This window comes from Ammodytes marinus, assembly GCF_949987685.1.
Source record: "Ammodytes marinus genome assembly, chromosome: 5".
Lineage (NCBI taxonomy): Eukaryota > Metazoa > Chordata > Actinopteri > Uranoscopiformes > Ammodytidae > Ammodytes > Ammodytes marinus.
Genome location: NC_137234.1, coordinates 15,473,499 through 15,489,300, shown reverse-complemented (window position 1 = coordinate 15,489,300; position 15,802 = coordinate 15,473,499). Strand labels below are relative to the sequence as shown.

Here is a 15,802-nt window from a genome sequence, read left to right as displayed (position 1 = left end):
TTTAACAGCAAACCCCAAGTTCACAATTTTATTAGTAAAATACAGGTGCCTTTCCCCCCTCTATACTACTCTATTGGTTAGTAGCTTCATTGATATGTATAGACATTATGGTGCATGCAAGCAAGTGGTGAAATGAAGCACCCTCCCCTCCTGCCGCTGTTATCAAGAGGTTTTTACATTAAGAATACAACCTGTGGACCCCTTAGGTTTCTTCTGCCAGTTGCAAAAATATCTGAAATATTTGCTCTAAACCTTCAACACTTATAGAACATTCAACGATAATAATAGAGGATCTCTGCATTCGTAACATCGTCTTCAATTCATGATTGTAACAGTCAGAAATGCTCACGATGCGATGACATACGTTTTATCATACAACTTAATCGCACTGTTCAACGTGCTTTTAGCGACAACTGTAACAAACCCTCTTTCCATATTGAACTCTGAATGTCAATGCTGTTCACTGACGAATACCCAAACACACGTCACACACACACACACACATACATTACACACACACAAATACACTACAGAGCACACAGGCACTTGTTTTTTTTTTCTTCTCACCAAAAACAGGCCTGTGTCAAGTGCGGTATATTCTTCGGTTATAGTATGAGAGTAAAGCAGCCAAATCGGACATCGGCGACATCTCCGACCCTTCAAAATAAGAGGGTCTCATCAGAGCAAAAAGAGCTTTTGAGTTCAGATGGAAACCAAATCAGCCCTCGTCCTCCCTCAGCTCGCTGGGCAGGAACTTGTACTGCTGCTGTCGGATCTGAGCCAGCTTCTTCCTCGCTTCCTCCAGCTCTCGCTCCTTCCTCAGCATCTCCTCCTGAGCCGCGATGATCTACGGAGGGAGAATGAGGAACAGCTGACAATGAAAATCATGCCTTTTTCTAGTCTATAGTCATCCTATCATAAGCCCTGGCTGTGGATAGCCAGATGTGTGAGAAAAAAAAACCCCATTGCTGCACAGTTCTCAGCTCACACTCTACAGCCTGTTGTTGACTCCTCCAAGCATAAGAAATTGGGGGAAAATACAGGAAATGGCAACGTATAGTGACAGAGTATGGCTTATGTGGTGGTATGTTAACAATTAAAAAAAAAAGTCTATACATTACAACTGTTAAACAGTTAGGGAAAAAAAAATTCATGACAGTTCTTGGACTGTATTAGCTGAACCTTTTTCAGTTAAAAAAGGATATTGACAGTAACCATAAGGCTATAACATGGAAGTAACTTTATCATTATGGCAATAAAAAAAAAATGATATGAATACACTGTCAATCCCAGCAGAAAGTGGTGAAAGAAACAATGTCGTCAGCCTCCCCTCAGTGCGACAATGATCACACATCATTGAGACATTGAGCTTCTTTGGTCAGATAGAAAAAAAACGGACAATCTGATGCCCGGCAGGGGGGAGCAACCACTGACTGTGACAGGAACTCAATCAATCCAGATGAAAAAAAGTGGAGCTGAATCCTGTAGCACCCTGGAGTTTTCAAAGAGAGACACTTCAAATACTGTCAAATCTTTGCCATGAAGCAAGTTCAAGTCGAGATGGGATATTTTGAGGCTCTGAAATGAAGCTAATGGGCTGTCTATCCACAGCAGATCATCACAATTTTGAGGAGAGAAAAAAAACGACGTGACATTTTGGCATTTCAGCGAAACGGTGAGTATATGTTCAGTGAAAAGGTCAAACCCCACAATAGCTAGGATTTATGTTCCAGGTCACGCATACACACTTATTTTCAGGATTTTTTTTTTGGGACACCTCACCTGAGCTATGCCTCCAACAAACTTGGTCTTCACCACCACACTGTCATCCTCGGTCTTATCAAACGCTGCTTTCTGAGCAGCCTTCACCAGGTTGTCTGAGGCTCGCTTCACTGCATTGCCAGCAGCCTTAAAAAGAAAAGGAGACCATCTCAAAATGAGCACAAATTAATTAAATACAATGAGTAACTGAAACAAAACAAATGAGTTTTCAGTAGTATTACCTGTAGTCTCCTCATGGCTTCAGAATCCTGGTTGGCCTTCACCTTGCATGCCACCAGCAGCTGAGCCGTGGAGGCAGCCACCTGTTTGGCGGAACATATGAGCTTCTCTTCGCTGGCGTGGCCCTGCACTGAGGCGTTGGCTGCCTCACACAGGTTACTGGTGGCTGCTGCTACCAAGCGTGCCTACAACAACACAGCAACACAGTTACAGTCACACATACTTATGGGTTGGGTTTCCCTTTTTTGTTTTAATCTGGGTAAAAAATAAGTGTATCCAGTCACTTGAAATGTTACAAGGCAGAACTCTTTAGCAACTTACAGCTGATATGAGACCCTGCGACCACTGGCCGTCATCCACTGCGTTGGCTAGATTGGATCCCACCTGAGGTACACGTTGGGTAAATAAATGCATTATGTTGTTTGATATTATTATTAGCAATATATAATATCTTGCTGAGTGTCTTGAGTTGGTGTTATGACTGACCTTGCCCTGCGCCACCAGTTCCCTCTGAGCTGCCGATGCAGACTTGACAAGAGCGCTGGTTGCTGCGGCGATGGACTTTGCTGCTTCTAAGATCTGCTCCTCAAAGTCCAGAGTCTCATCCGCCTGCTGAAAGGGAAAATGTGTTCATTTACAAAACAAACTGGAAACAACCAAAATGGTAAACGCTAAATTCCCATTATGAAGGTCAGTCTTTTAAGTAATAGAAGAGACTTTTACATATAGCCATCTTTCAGCTTGGCAACATGGAGACCCTCCATTAAACACATAAGGCACATGTGGCTGGAGACAGGGCGGGACACTGTAGGAATATGTTTGATATATAGTTGGACTGAATAACAACCTAATATATCAAACATATCAGACAGAGCCCTGCAGAGAAGGCTTCCAGGTCTACAACGGCTCAGAGACGGAGGAGGGGTAAGGAGGGGTAGGGGGGGGGTACAGGGATGCATGCTGGGAGGGGGAGAGAGCCCCCTCCCTTCCTATATGGGTGGGAGGGGGGACGAAGGAGCAGAGATAATATGGAGTGAAGAGGAAGGAAAAAGAGGAATCAAACCGGTTTTTAAGACAAATGGATGAAACCCCCCCTAACAGATGTTTGAATCTGGTGAGCCATTTTACAGAATTTGGGGTGACTCACCGCCGGAACATTTGTTAAAAATAATTATATTTGGTATATTGTTAGCGCTGTCTCTGTAAAAAAATAAATGTCACAATTGCAAATATCATATAGAATTATATTGCAAATAGCATATAGAATTGTATATAATGAAATATGTGCTGATAACCTGCCTTTATGTTCAGATCTCTGTCTTGGATTTGATCTTGTCCTCTACATCAGTACATATACAGAGATGATAGATGGACAAATATTTGTGCTAGTTTGTGAATATAGGATATACTAAATTATTACTATACTTTACTATTATGCTACTATATTTAAATAGAAATTGTACTATGCTGTAGTAGAGGTATATTCTCCCATTAAATACTGTTTGGTCAGGCTTACTTTCCCATTAGATCACTAGAGGGAGACAATGACAACTAAAACTGAAAAAAGCATTTTACCCCCTAATCCCCTTTAGGTCCTCATAAAAGCATACTGTAGCTTTAGAATTATAGTGTGAGACTGAGCATTATATGGTCTCTATCAAAACGGGGGGTTAGCTAAACATGCTTTCTTTTATATCACACAGGCAGAGGGGTTGAACTGACAATCACGTTGTGTAGAGGAAGACATAGAAAACGGGGGAAAGCGCTACAGGCACAGAGGGAACAGCACTAGGATTCCAACTATCCAGTCTCCAGAGACAGATAAACAAACAACACAATCATGCAGTAGCACAGCACACGCACAAAGCCTGTAGTATTGCATACAGAATATTTCCCATTTCCAAAAAGCTATTGCTACCATCCACCCATCTTTTGCCTATGCGTATGATTTTTTTTTTTTAGGGCAGACGCTGCAGCGTGGGGGAGATGAATAACAAGCTGAGCAAAGCCTGCCCTCTGTTTAGTTTCGAAATTAGGAACATTGCAATAAAACAAAGGAAATAAGTTCAACAAGACACAGAGGGGCCCTCCCCCTATTACGGAAAAAGGGTCACAACAGTTCATCACACATTTTGAACTCATTCCAACACAAGCCTTGAGGACCGCCGCGGTGTAATTGCGTCTCCTGGCAACACAACTCAAAACAATGTCCGAGAGTGCCTTTGAAGAACAGTTTTTTTGTTGTTGCTCCGAGAATCGTGTGTTTTTGCTCACTGTGACCAGCTGTCTGAGTCAACACGGTGTGGTGTGTGTAACAGAGAGGCTTTTTTACTCTCTCCCTTTTAATGATATCGACATAGCAGCTCGGTCACTGTAAAATAAAAGGTGACTCCACTTCAAAGTCAGTGGTGTCACCTTTTTCCTACTTCTGGCCTGTGTCGTCTCCCATGCAGATTAATGTCAAAAAGGCTGGGGTGGGGGTGGGGGGGGGGGGGGGTTTGTGTGTGTGGGGAAGGGTTATAGAGGGGCACTTATACCTTGGGCTTGGCTCTTGGTTTCAGCTGCTCCAGTTTCTTGGCGGCGGCTTCGATGGACGCTGCTGCTCCCAGGAGCTCGGTCTCAGCTATGACAGTGGGGTCCTCTGGGTCCACGCAGTCGGACCCTGAAAAGTGTAACATTACACAGAAACAGACATAGGTTTATCAAACACTCCTGTATAGTGCAGCCTCGCAAAACAAAGCCCTGTATATTAACTCCCTCTGGTGATAGCTATAGACATGTTTTAATGGAACAAGAGGTCAATATTATTGTTCATGCACTTGATTCACACAATCCAGGCGTCGCAGAGATGCTAATAATCTTAACCTGCAGCAAAGCTCATGAGCTCAGTACACTCAGAAGAATGGTCTGTAGTATGGTCTGTAGTATGGCAGTAATAATGCTTCAAACTTAAATAAGATAAAAGTTAGAAGAAAGGCCCCATTTGATGAATCATTGTCTTTTTATAGTTTTTTTAAGTGGCCATAAAGCGGAGCTGTTTTGGGAACAGCTTGCTAAAGCAGATGGAACGATGTTTTCGTAGATTTTGTTGAGCTCTGGGGAAATCTGTTACTGCAACCCCCCCCCCCCCCACCAACCCCCCCCCCCCCCCACCAACCCCCCCCCCACCCCCCCCCCCCCCCATGCCGTCTACTCCTCTTCTGACTCCATGAAAGGTGATCCGGAGGAACAAAACACACCATATCCCACTTACCTCCATCTGAGGCGGCAAGGAAAGAGAAAGGGAGGGAGGGGGGAGACAGAGAGAGAGGGGGAGAGAGAGAGAGAGAGAGCACATGGGACATTAGAGAGGTGAAGTAGATAGCCCCACTGGGTCTCAGGCTATACGCTGAAATCTAATTCTCCTCCAAAAACAATCTATTACTCCTGTCAGATGCAGCGGCAGAGCTCCTACAGAGAAAGACTCTGGCATGTTTGTGTCATAATAACCATCCTGCACAAGCTTCATTTGGAACAATTTGCACGGCAATCGCTCTATGGGACGATTTCAATAAAGTAATTTTCATGACCTCTCTTTATCGCGGAGCAGACAGCAGGTTTGGGCGGCTTGACTCAATAGCACTATGAAGTGATTCATCCAAAAGGATTAGGACTCTAAATTCCACCCAATACTGTCATTTTTTTTAAATACATTGTATCAAATTGTGTTGGCTCCTAAAAGGGGAAACCTTTTGCCTAAAACTGAGTGTTTTCTGCAATTTCAGCTTTCCCCGTTTTTTTTTTCACTGCAGTGGCTGATGATGTCCAAAACCCATTTTACAAATTAAAATCTGCTGCCAGCTATTTTTTGGAAAGCGCACACGCTTCGATAAAGTTCACATCCTCCTGATAGAATAACATTACTGTTTCGTAAGGCACCATTGACTCTTGGAATACCAAACATACACAATCTCCATGTGTGTTCAATGGTCCATATAATCCTGACGGAATCGGCCAGAACGGGGGTCACCGGTAAATGAAACACTTTTAAGACTAACTTTTTTTCCCCCTTTGTGTGTGGGTTGTGTAAGTGTGTGCGACGGTGTGTATCCTCAGCCTTTGTGGCCTCACCTTTCATAGCCTCAGCTGTCTGGACGAGCTCTGTCACACACGCCGCCACATGCTTGGAGTGTAGGGCCAGCTGCTGCTTCTGCTCGGGGATGGGTTTATGCAGCACCTGAAGACACAGAGGCCCAACACACACACACACACACACACACACACACACACACACACACACACACACACACACACACACACACACACACACACACACACACACACACACACACACACACACACACACACACACACACACACACACACACACACACACACACACACACACACACAAAAAGGTAAATGTAATGCAAGTAAGTAAAGAAGACTGAGAATGCAAATAATACTTAAGCGACAAATTAGAAGACAAACTATTGTTAGTGGCTTAATGTACAGCCAAAATGGACATAATGTCATGTACTGTATCTACAACTAACTATGCAAAGTGAAATATCTTATAAAATCCTCATGACAGTAATTACTCAGACAATACGTTTAAGGAAGTGTGCCTGACCACAGATGAAGTTCACTCATGGGAAAAATAAAGTTATTTGAATTTGAATAATTAGCAGTTGTGACATGTCAACATACTTGTCTTCACATAACACATAAGGGGCGTTATTCTAAACAAAACAAGATCTTCTGTAGGTGACCATTGTGGTGTACAATATAAATAAATCATATCTCATTTTATTTTCAAGATGAATGTGGTAACAGACAGATACAGCGCAGGTGTTCAGGTTTCTTATGTATAGGTGAAAGCTGGTAATCTTTCGTTGAAAGAAGTAATTGCCATTACTCTCTATTTTTCTTAGTCACAACTTACCTGGATAAAAGACCCCCGACTGTGGCACTCAACCGCAATGCCAATTCATTCCTACAAAGGCATACATCTCTAAAAAAACAGGTCAACAATATTTAGTTTCATTTTCATAAAAGGCTGAGTATTTTCCTAATGCAGCCGGGTGCCGCGGTTTTTAGCAGACATTCCTCAAACAGGAGTTGTTGTCAGCAGTGGATTAATACACAGGTGGTGTACTCGAGTGTACAGTATTTACGGCACCTGGAACGTAAAATAAACCGCAGGGCTTGTGCTTTTCATAATGAAAAACAAGTCACCCGGTGTAACGGTGCAGCGAGCTCATTTGTCTGTTTTTAATCTTTTCGAAACGATGGCAGAGGTCTGTGGCACTGATATATATTTGTGGACATTTGTGTAAACAATTAGAGAAACATCACCAGTCCACCATTAGTTAAAGTGATGCGAAAAAAGCACAAGCGTGACTAACAGGAAGCCGGGAACTTTTTATTTTTTCAAGCGTCAGATGATTAAAAAAAGACCTGTCAAACCCATAGATAGTAGGTCAAACCTCAAGTGGTAATAGTAAACATCAGGATCCACTCTTCCACACTGTTGTACACACACATGCGTACATCCAAATGGAAGTCACTTCCAATCCTTTATTTATGAGCCGGGTGACTCATGTCTCGTTCTAACCTGCAGCACTTGCTCCAGAAGGTTGATGTATCCGGTGGTGCATTCAGAGCCGTACTGCAGCGCTTTACTCCTCACTTCCTCACTCACTTCTGGGTGCTGCGCTGCTTGCTGGAAAGGGGGAGACAAAACAATGTTCGGTAGAATATTTCCAAAAAATGGACACACAAATTGTTCCCACTGGGATGTCTAGACTTAAGACAGGTCCTGATATAAAAGCAAACATTTTCCATGTGAGGCCTGTAATAGCATTTTGGTGAGCCTAACCTAACATGGGGACATTATTGAGCGCATTCTCAACATGGATTCAATTTATTATAAGAAAAACCTATTTACAATGTGTTTGAAATGTCTTGATTTTTTAAAAGCGTGGCCTGCAACCGTCGCCTGTTATAGTCTAGTGTGCTTTTCACTCAAGGACATCCTGAGTCACTGTCAGCGGGAGCAGCCGTAGAGTGCACTGGCTACACTGTAAAATCCTATCAGCGCTCAGCAGGGCTGGCCTCACATGTTTTCCCTGGCAGCCTGTTTGTAGGTGTGCGTGAGGCGGTGTGTGGATTAGCACCTTGCAGGTACTCAGCATGTCGGAGATGGCTTTGCGGCTTAGGTTGGCGGTGGCGATCACGTCCTCCTGCTGGGCAGAGTTGCCCGCAGCCACTGCCTTGGCCGTCGCCACGGTGATGCCCTTTGTCATGCGGATGAACTCCTCCGGCGTTGTGGACTTGTCCGGGACTTCTTTGGACTGGAACACCTGACATGGTGAAAAGACATACACTATGGAGTAGTTGGATATAGGCATAACAGGGGCTCACATATCACACACATTCGTACACCGATAGCAGCAGCTACCACACAGGGTGCAAGCTTACTATTGGGAGCAATTTAGGGTTCAGTGTCTTTCCCAAGGACAATTCGACATGTGGTTGGGAGACGGGGGATCGAACCAGCGACCCTGCAACCCAGTGGACAACTACCCTACCCGCTTGGCCACAGCCGCCCACATAGAATATACAGTATATACAGATAAGGGAATTCACAGAGAATGAAAAAAGAAGTGCACATGGTCTATAGCAGAAAAAAGTTGGAAACAAGTGAGGGGGACAGGATGTCAAGATATGGTTAACTGTAAAATAGACTGTTGAATTTGTCTTTGGCTGTAGCTCTTAAAGCCTCCTCTAAAAGGCTGGGGGTCCTCCAATAAGGATTAACAGTAAGTCACAAAAAAAGAACACAAGCTCTTGAAATCTTCTTTCTCACTCTTGCCTGCGCCTTTCTCCAAGACCTTGATATGAGCTGTGAGAGAAACCTGCAAGGGGCTAGGAGGAATGGAGCAGGAAAAGAGGCATGGACAGATAATAAAAAAAAAAAAAAGAAAAAGCTACCCTGTTTTTTTTCCAGAACAATAGACAAAGATAAAACAACTTCCAAACTTCTAAAAAGCATAACGAGAAGAGGTTCCGGCCCTTACTGTCAGCTCCTGCTTGATGCACTCTATGGTGGCCTCCAGTGCCCTGGTCCCGCGAGTGGCTTCGTCCTCCACTGCCTTCACTGTTTTCAGAAGAGACGTCACGTTGGTCACCATGACCTGTCAGAATGAATGGGGAGCAGATGGTCAGGCTTTACAGTCAAACCAGGAGGTGGAGCTCTCTTCCTCCTCAGCTCAAAAAAAAATTCTATTAACAATTTTTTTTTTCACATTATAGTGAATAATGGTGACATGAGTTGAAGGTGCTTATCCAATGAGAATTGATGACATTAGCGGCGGAAGACAGAGAAACTGAGTAAGGTATTTCAAATTAAAACAAGGGTGATTTATAAGTAATTCAGTGATGCCTAAGATTGAAAAAAGATTGGTGATTATGTCTTGTTTTGTTCTGTGCTGTGTGCGGCTAAAGTGTACATTATTGGGTTAGGAATTTTGAGCAACATGATCCCCAGGAGTTTGAGAGAGGGTCCCATTTGGAGGTCACCATATGTTGGAGGAACAGAATCAATCTGTCAACATACACTGGGACCATGGGTGGCCCTTATTCATCAGTTAGAATGACATGCTGTGCTTGGGATGATAGTTGTGAGAAAAACAAATAAATATAAAGAAAGTTTACAGAAGACAAGCACATATTTGGTTCAGAGGTGTATCACTAACTTAAAGTTTTAGGTTTCTTTATTATTTATTGGACTTTTCCTTACACGAACAAACCCCTGTTTTCTAGCCATATGGATACACTGACTTGACAGAAATTGTTATGCAGAGGAGATTTACTTAAAGCCTCCCTTAGATTGGTTCTTGACAGTCAAGCTGATTCTAAAACCTGCACGTCCATAGTCTCAACGGTCACAGCAAAGATGGTCCTGTGCATACCGACCCTCTTCCACACACACACACACACACACGCACACACACACACACACACAGGGCCGACGGACTGGGTAGAAAAGTGATACAGTCGTGGGGGGGGCCCAAGGCAGAGGGGGGCCCATAATTTTTTTTTTTTTAATTTTTTTTTTTTTTTTTTTTTTAAACAAGCTGAATGTGTGGCCCCAATCTTTGAAGGCCCTGAACAATGCCATTCCAAAAAAAGAAATAATTGACTGGCTCGTGATAGGCCCCTGACCCTTGCAAGGAGATCAGGGGCCTGCGCATGACTAAGCCATGTATGCGGGAGAGTAAGCAGGAGCAAGCCAACATTGAATTGAACTGGTGGCGAAAATAAACGCAGCGATGTTTCTATGGGGATATTTAGCTGTACAGAAATAAGTGCTGGCAAAGCTAGGACAGTTTAAGACTCCACATCACTGTGGCAACACAACCTATCTATCAGCTCAGACAGCGCAAAGAAAAGTCTGATGAATACATGAGAGTGATGGCCCCTGCAAGTTTCAGTAAGTTTAAAGAAGTGCCACACTGTTACTGCCTTTGAAATGCATTTCGACATTTTAAGGGGAAAACACATTGTATTTATTATTTCAACTATTGAGTTATTTGTAGAACAGCATGCTAGTGTAGGCCAACAAGATTGATTTTCTGAATTTTCAATGCTGCTTTATTTTTATGTTTTAAATTGGGAAAGACATGTTCCAAAACAACCTGTATTTAAAAAGAAATCAAGCAAGTAGGCTAATAATAACCATTAATTAATTATAGGCTATCGCATCACAGTAGGCCTATTGTCCACAATAATCACAGCCCCCCATCCATAAAGGAACTTTAAAAAGTTTAATTTGCACTTGATGTGCCTACACAAGTGTATGGTCTATTATTTGTATTTAGTGTGTCTGCGAAGCTTGCAGGAAAAGCGTGCAGGAAAAGTTTGTTAAACTAGTTCGGGGAAAAAACGACATAAATCACTAAATTGATTAACTTTTGCCTGTGCTAAAGTTAAGTTGTCTTCGGTTAAAACTATGGGAGACAAGGAAGAGAGGTCATCGCGGCAAAAAGATAAGAAAGAACTTGAAAACACCGATATGAACGCAATTCTGTCGGAGCTCAGATCGCACCGGGACGAATTTAAAACACTTAAATCTCAGAGTGCTTCACTCAAAACACAGATCGATGAAGTACACACCTCCCTGGGAAAACTTTTGGATCGCAAAGTGGAGCGTCTTGAGAAGCTAATTGCTGAAAATCGAGAGGAGCTAAAAGCCGAGATGGATACGAGAGTAAAGCAAATACAGGCTAATCTCGATTTGGATGTTGGACATTTAGTGGCAAGAATGGAGAGGATCGAGACTAAAGCGGAAGAAACGAAGCACTCGTCCGCCGCATTTCACCCGGAGGTGTCCATTATTATTGTGGGGCTTCCCTTCATGGACGGGGAATCTCCATCAGAGAGAGCTGAAGCTTTGTTAGCGGAAGGATTGCATTGCGAACCTATGCCGGAGATCGTCAACGCAGAGAGAATGAAGCCGAGAGTTGGAGGGCCAGGAATAATCAAAGTGGAACTCAAGACCCAGCAGGATAAAGTCGCTGTGTTACGTCGTAAGAAGAATCTGAGGAACAGCGAGAGTTTTGGCCGTGTTTTCATTCACTCCGCGAAGTCACATGCAGAGAGGATAAGCCATATGAACTTCAAAACTCTGCTCAATGAACTTCCAAGGGGGAAGGAGTATTTCCTGACAAGCAACGGGAGGGTGGTGAAACGCCAGACTCCGGAGGAGACAGATGACTACCGTGGGCCGAGGAGAGTGTCGCAGAGCAGCAACTGAGTGGTAACTGCCCAACCCTTAAATGTTAGCTTTGCCGTACCGACTGTTGATAATCTCACAATAATCCACTGGAATGTAAATGGCTGGACGGAGTGGAACGGTGACCTTAGAAAAATGATACTTCTCGATTGTAATCCAGATATTATCTCTCTGAATGAAACGCATTTAAAGGGCAATGACGTTATTCAGGTACCGGCTTACACCTGGTTTGGACAGAATCGAATGATGCACATTAAAGCAGTTAAAGGATCAGGAGGGGTCGGTTTCCTTGTGAAGAATAAATTATATGAGAGTTATGATGTTAAATTAAAGGATAGTTCAGTTGAAGGGATATTAGCACTTGAGTTTAGGAATAAGTTCTCCAGTTATTGTTTTGTTATTTTGTCATGCTACTTACCCCCGGAAGGCTCTACAAGATCAACTAGCACTCAATTCTTTGATTACTTAACAGCTCAAATGTTTATCTTGTCTGATATGGATGCTATCTATGTTTGTGGGGATTTCAACTGTCGGATTGGTAACCTTGATGACTGTATAAGTGATGTGGATAGCATTTGTAAAAGATCATGTTTAGATTGCACTATTAACAAATACGGGGAAACATTAATTGAGTTTTTGAGGGATACAAAATGTTGTGTGATCAATGGTAGGATACCCTTGGGCAGGGATAATTTTACCTCTGTTTCAGTGAAAGGAAAGTCAGTAGTAGATTACATTATTGTTCCACATGAAAGTCTATTAAATTGTGTGGAATTTTGTGTTTTAACCCCAATTGAGTTAATTGAGAGATTAGGGGAAGAAGGATTTTCATTACTGGGGTCGAGATGTAAACTACCAGACCATTCTTTGCTCATGTTAAAAGTTCAAGTAAGATCGTGTTTCGTCAATGACGACATACATGTATCATTTAAAAGAAAATCTGTGTTATGTCGGAAATTCCATGATTTATTCATGTCCTCTAACCATTGTAGGCGGAGGCTGATGGACTTTATTGATCAACTTGGGAAAGGCAAAATTAAACAAAAGGGTTTGGACACGTGGTATGATAACCTGTGTAACTATATATATTCAGAACAGAGAGCAGGTGTTAACCAGCAATCAATTAGCCAAAAAATGCCAAGAAAAAAAATATAAACCCTATTGGAACCGGGATTTGCAGACTGCATGGGATCATTTAAGATCAGCAGAGAAAAAATTCCTCAGATGTAAGAATAAAAACTTTAGGGATGAGCTGAGGACAGAATTTAATAGACTCCAAGCAGTGTTTGATAAGAAGTTACGCACTGTAAAACGGAACTTTGATAGAGGTATCACGTTGCATATTGAACACCTGCAAATACACAACCACCAACAATTTTGGAATGAAATAAAGAAATTGGGTCCCAAAAAACCTAATTTTATTCCTTTGGAAGTAAAGCTAGATAATGGTGAATGCAGCTCTAGCCTAACGGTTGTACTGCAAAAATGGCAGGAGGACTTCGCAGATCTGTTTTCTGGCCCAAAGAGTTCATTTGATGAAATATTTTTAAAGGAAATAGTCAATTTAAAAAACCAAATGGAATCTGAAATGAAAGCGGATGAAAAAACTTGTAATCCATTTCTGAATACAACATTTGCTCTGGAGGAAGTGAAAAGTGTAATCGATAAATGTAAAGTTAGAAAAGCTATGGGAATTGATGAAATTTCGAATGAATTACTGAAGTTGCCGCAAATGTTTGATGTTTTATTTGAACTTTTCCAGTTTTGTTTTGATAGTAGCATAATTCCGGCTCTGTGGCATAAGTCCTTTATCAAACCAATCCCTAAATCCTCAAAAAATTATCCTAAAATTCCACTTAATTATAGGGGTATAAGTCTTATTAGTTGTGTGTATAAATTATACTCGTCTATTCTGAATGGTAGACTTGTAGACCATCTTGAAAGGACTGGAGTACTTGTGGATGAACAAAATGGATTTAGAAAGGGCAGATCATGTATTGACCACATTTATGTAATCTCTTCTATCCTTCGTTCAAGAACTAAAATGAATAGATCTACTTTTGTTTGTTTTATTGATTTCAAGAAGGCGTTTGATTGGATCAACAGGGAAATGCTTTTATATAAGCTGTTAAAAGCAGGAGTTAACGGAAAATTTTATCTTGCCATAAAGTCTCTGTATCAAGCACCTGCTGCTTGTGTTCAAGTTAATACATATACAACTGGATGGTTTCCCCAACAGTTTGGTGTAAAGCAAGGAGATGTATTGTCCCCAACATTGTTCTCTGTTTTTGTTAACGATTTAGCAATTTTGATTAAAGCCACGTCAGTGGGAGTGAAAGTTGATGACCAAATCATTAATATTTTATTATATGCTGATGATATAGTCTTGCTTGCTGATTGTGAAGAAGATTTACAGATTATGTTGAACATTGTTGCAGAATGGTGCTGGAAATGGAGAGTAGTGGTAAACCAGGATAAATCTCAAATAGTACATTTTAGACAAAAGCCCCAGAAGAGAAGTTCTTTTTCTTTTTCTCTGGGTCCAATTGCTTTGACATACACTGATCAGTACAAATATCTCGGTTTAACATTGGATGAGCACATGACATTTAAAGATGGCGTTAATGTCCTGGCGCAGTCAGCAGGTAGAGCACTGGGATCTGTACTAAACAAGGTTAAAGGGTGCAATAACTTAGGGTTCCACGTCTATACACAATTGTACAACTCATGTGTATGCCCTGTGTCAGATTATGCTTCTGGTGTGTGGGGCTTCCCTGAACAATCGGGTTCAAATATGGTGCATTATAGAGCGATTCGCTCTTTCTTGGGAGTCCATAAACGGACATCAGTTCTGGCTGTGTGTGGAGATATGGGATGGGTACCACCCAACATCAGACATAAATGTGAAATGCTTAGACTCTGGAATAGGTTTGTGAAGATGTCTGATCAGAGGCTCACTAAGAAGACTTTTTTATGGGATGTGTCTCAATGTCATCCCTGGGCAAAGGAGCTAAAATCTTTGTTTTATACACACAATTTATCTTATGTTTTCCAGAATAGATTACTTTGCAACATTCAAGACACAAGGAGCGCCATGTTTCATAGGTTCAAAGATAAATGGTCAGTTAACATATGGGACAAACCAAAATTAAGAACATATTGTTTAATAAAAGATAGTTACAGCTTAGAACCCTATGTAAATTATAATTTAAGTAAAGGCAAAAGATCGTTGTGTGCACAGTTACGCTCAGGAACACTACCACTAGCGCTGGAGACTGGTAGGTTCAATGATACTCCAGAGGCAGACAGGCTCTGTTTGATGTGTGACCTCAGGGAGATTGAGAATGAGATTCATTTTATGTTTTATTGCCCAGTTTATGATGATTTGAGGGATGTATTGTTTACTACGATGTCTTCCATTTATGCTGATTTCTTTTGGTTCGACGACTATGAAAAACTTGAGTTGTGTTTTAAAAAGGGAACCTTTTATGTTGCAACCTTTCTCTGTAAAGCCTGGGAGAGAAGAAGAAGTATGTTGTTCAGAGACCCAGCTGTACAATATTCTGTATTTTGATTGTAATGTAGTATGTGATGGTGTCCTATAAACCCATGAGGGTTGGGCACTTTGAGTGCAGGACACAAAAACCAAAATAAAAAAATATATAATAATATTGCACAAAAACAGTAGAAGTTTTCTTTAATTGTGTTTTGTACTGTCTGTAAAATTATACTTGCACATAGCAAACAAAATTGCACATCTGTATTCAAATAAACATTTGTTTATTTCTATAGTGCGCATTGGCATCTTTGAGCAAAATACCCCCAAAATTTTCGCCGCGCCTCCTGTGACCCTGGCCAGTGACCACCTTGACTAAGACATATTATGGGGGAAACACCGGTAAAAGTAATGATTTGGTCATTCATCAGATGAAATATTGTGGAGTTGTCTGGCTCAGAGAGACATGTGTATTTTAAGACCGCTTTTCAGGGGGCCCATCAGTACTTTTTGTATAGGGGCCCAGA

The 15,802-nt window shown here is 41.8% G+C and overlaps 1 protein-coding gene across 1 annotated transcript in view; it reads right to left on the bottom strand.

The window, feature by feature from the left end:
- Nucleotides 1-340: 340 nt before the first annotated feature.
- tln2b (talin 2b) overlaps nucleotides 341-15,802 on the bottom strand; it is a 58,761-nt gene continuing 43,299 nt past the window's right edge. Inside the window, exons 47-56 of the mRNA XM_080027969.1 lie at nucleotides 9,063-9,179; nucleotides 8,160-8,345; nucleotides 7,598-7,705; nucleotides 6,112-6,217; nucleotides 4,539-4,663; nucleotides 2,488-2,613; nucleotides 2,323-2,385; nucleotides 2,004-2,186; nucleotides 1,783-1,908; nucleotides 341-847 (exon numbers count right to left, since the gene is read on the bottom strand). Coding sequence (XP_079884095.1) covers nucleotides 719-847; nucleotides 1,783-1,908; nucleotides 2,004-2,186; nucleotides 2,323-2,385; nucleotides 2,488-2,613; nucleotides 4,539-4,663; nucleotides 6,112-6,217; nucleotides 7,598-7,705; nucleotides 8,160-8,345; nucleotides 9,063-9,179 — 1,269 coding nt within the window. The 3' untranslated portion in view covers nucleotides 341-718. The remainder of the gene's footprint in view (nucleotides 848-1,782; nucleotides 1,909-2,003; nucleotides 2,187-2,322; nucleotides 2,386-2,487; nucleotides 2,614-4,538; nucleotides 4,664-6,111; nucleotides 6,218-7,597; nucleotides 7,706-8,159; nucleotides 8,346-9,062; nucleotides 9,180-15,802) is intronic.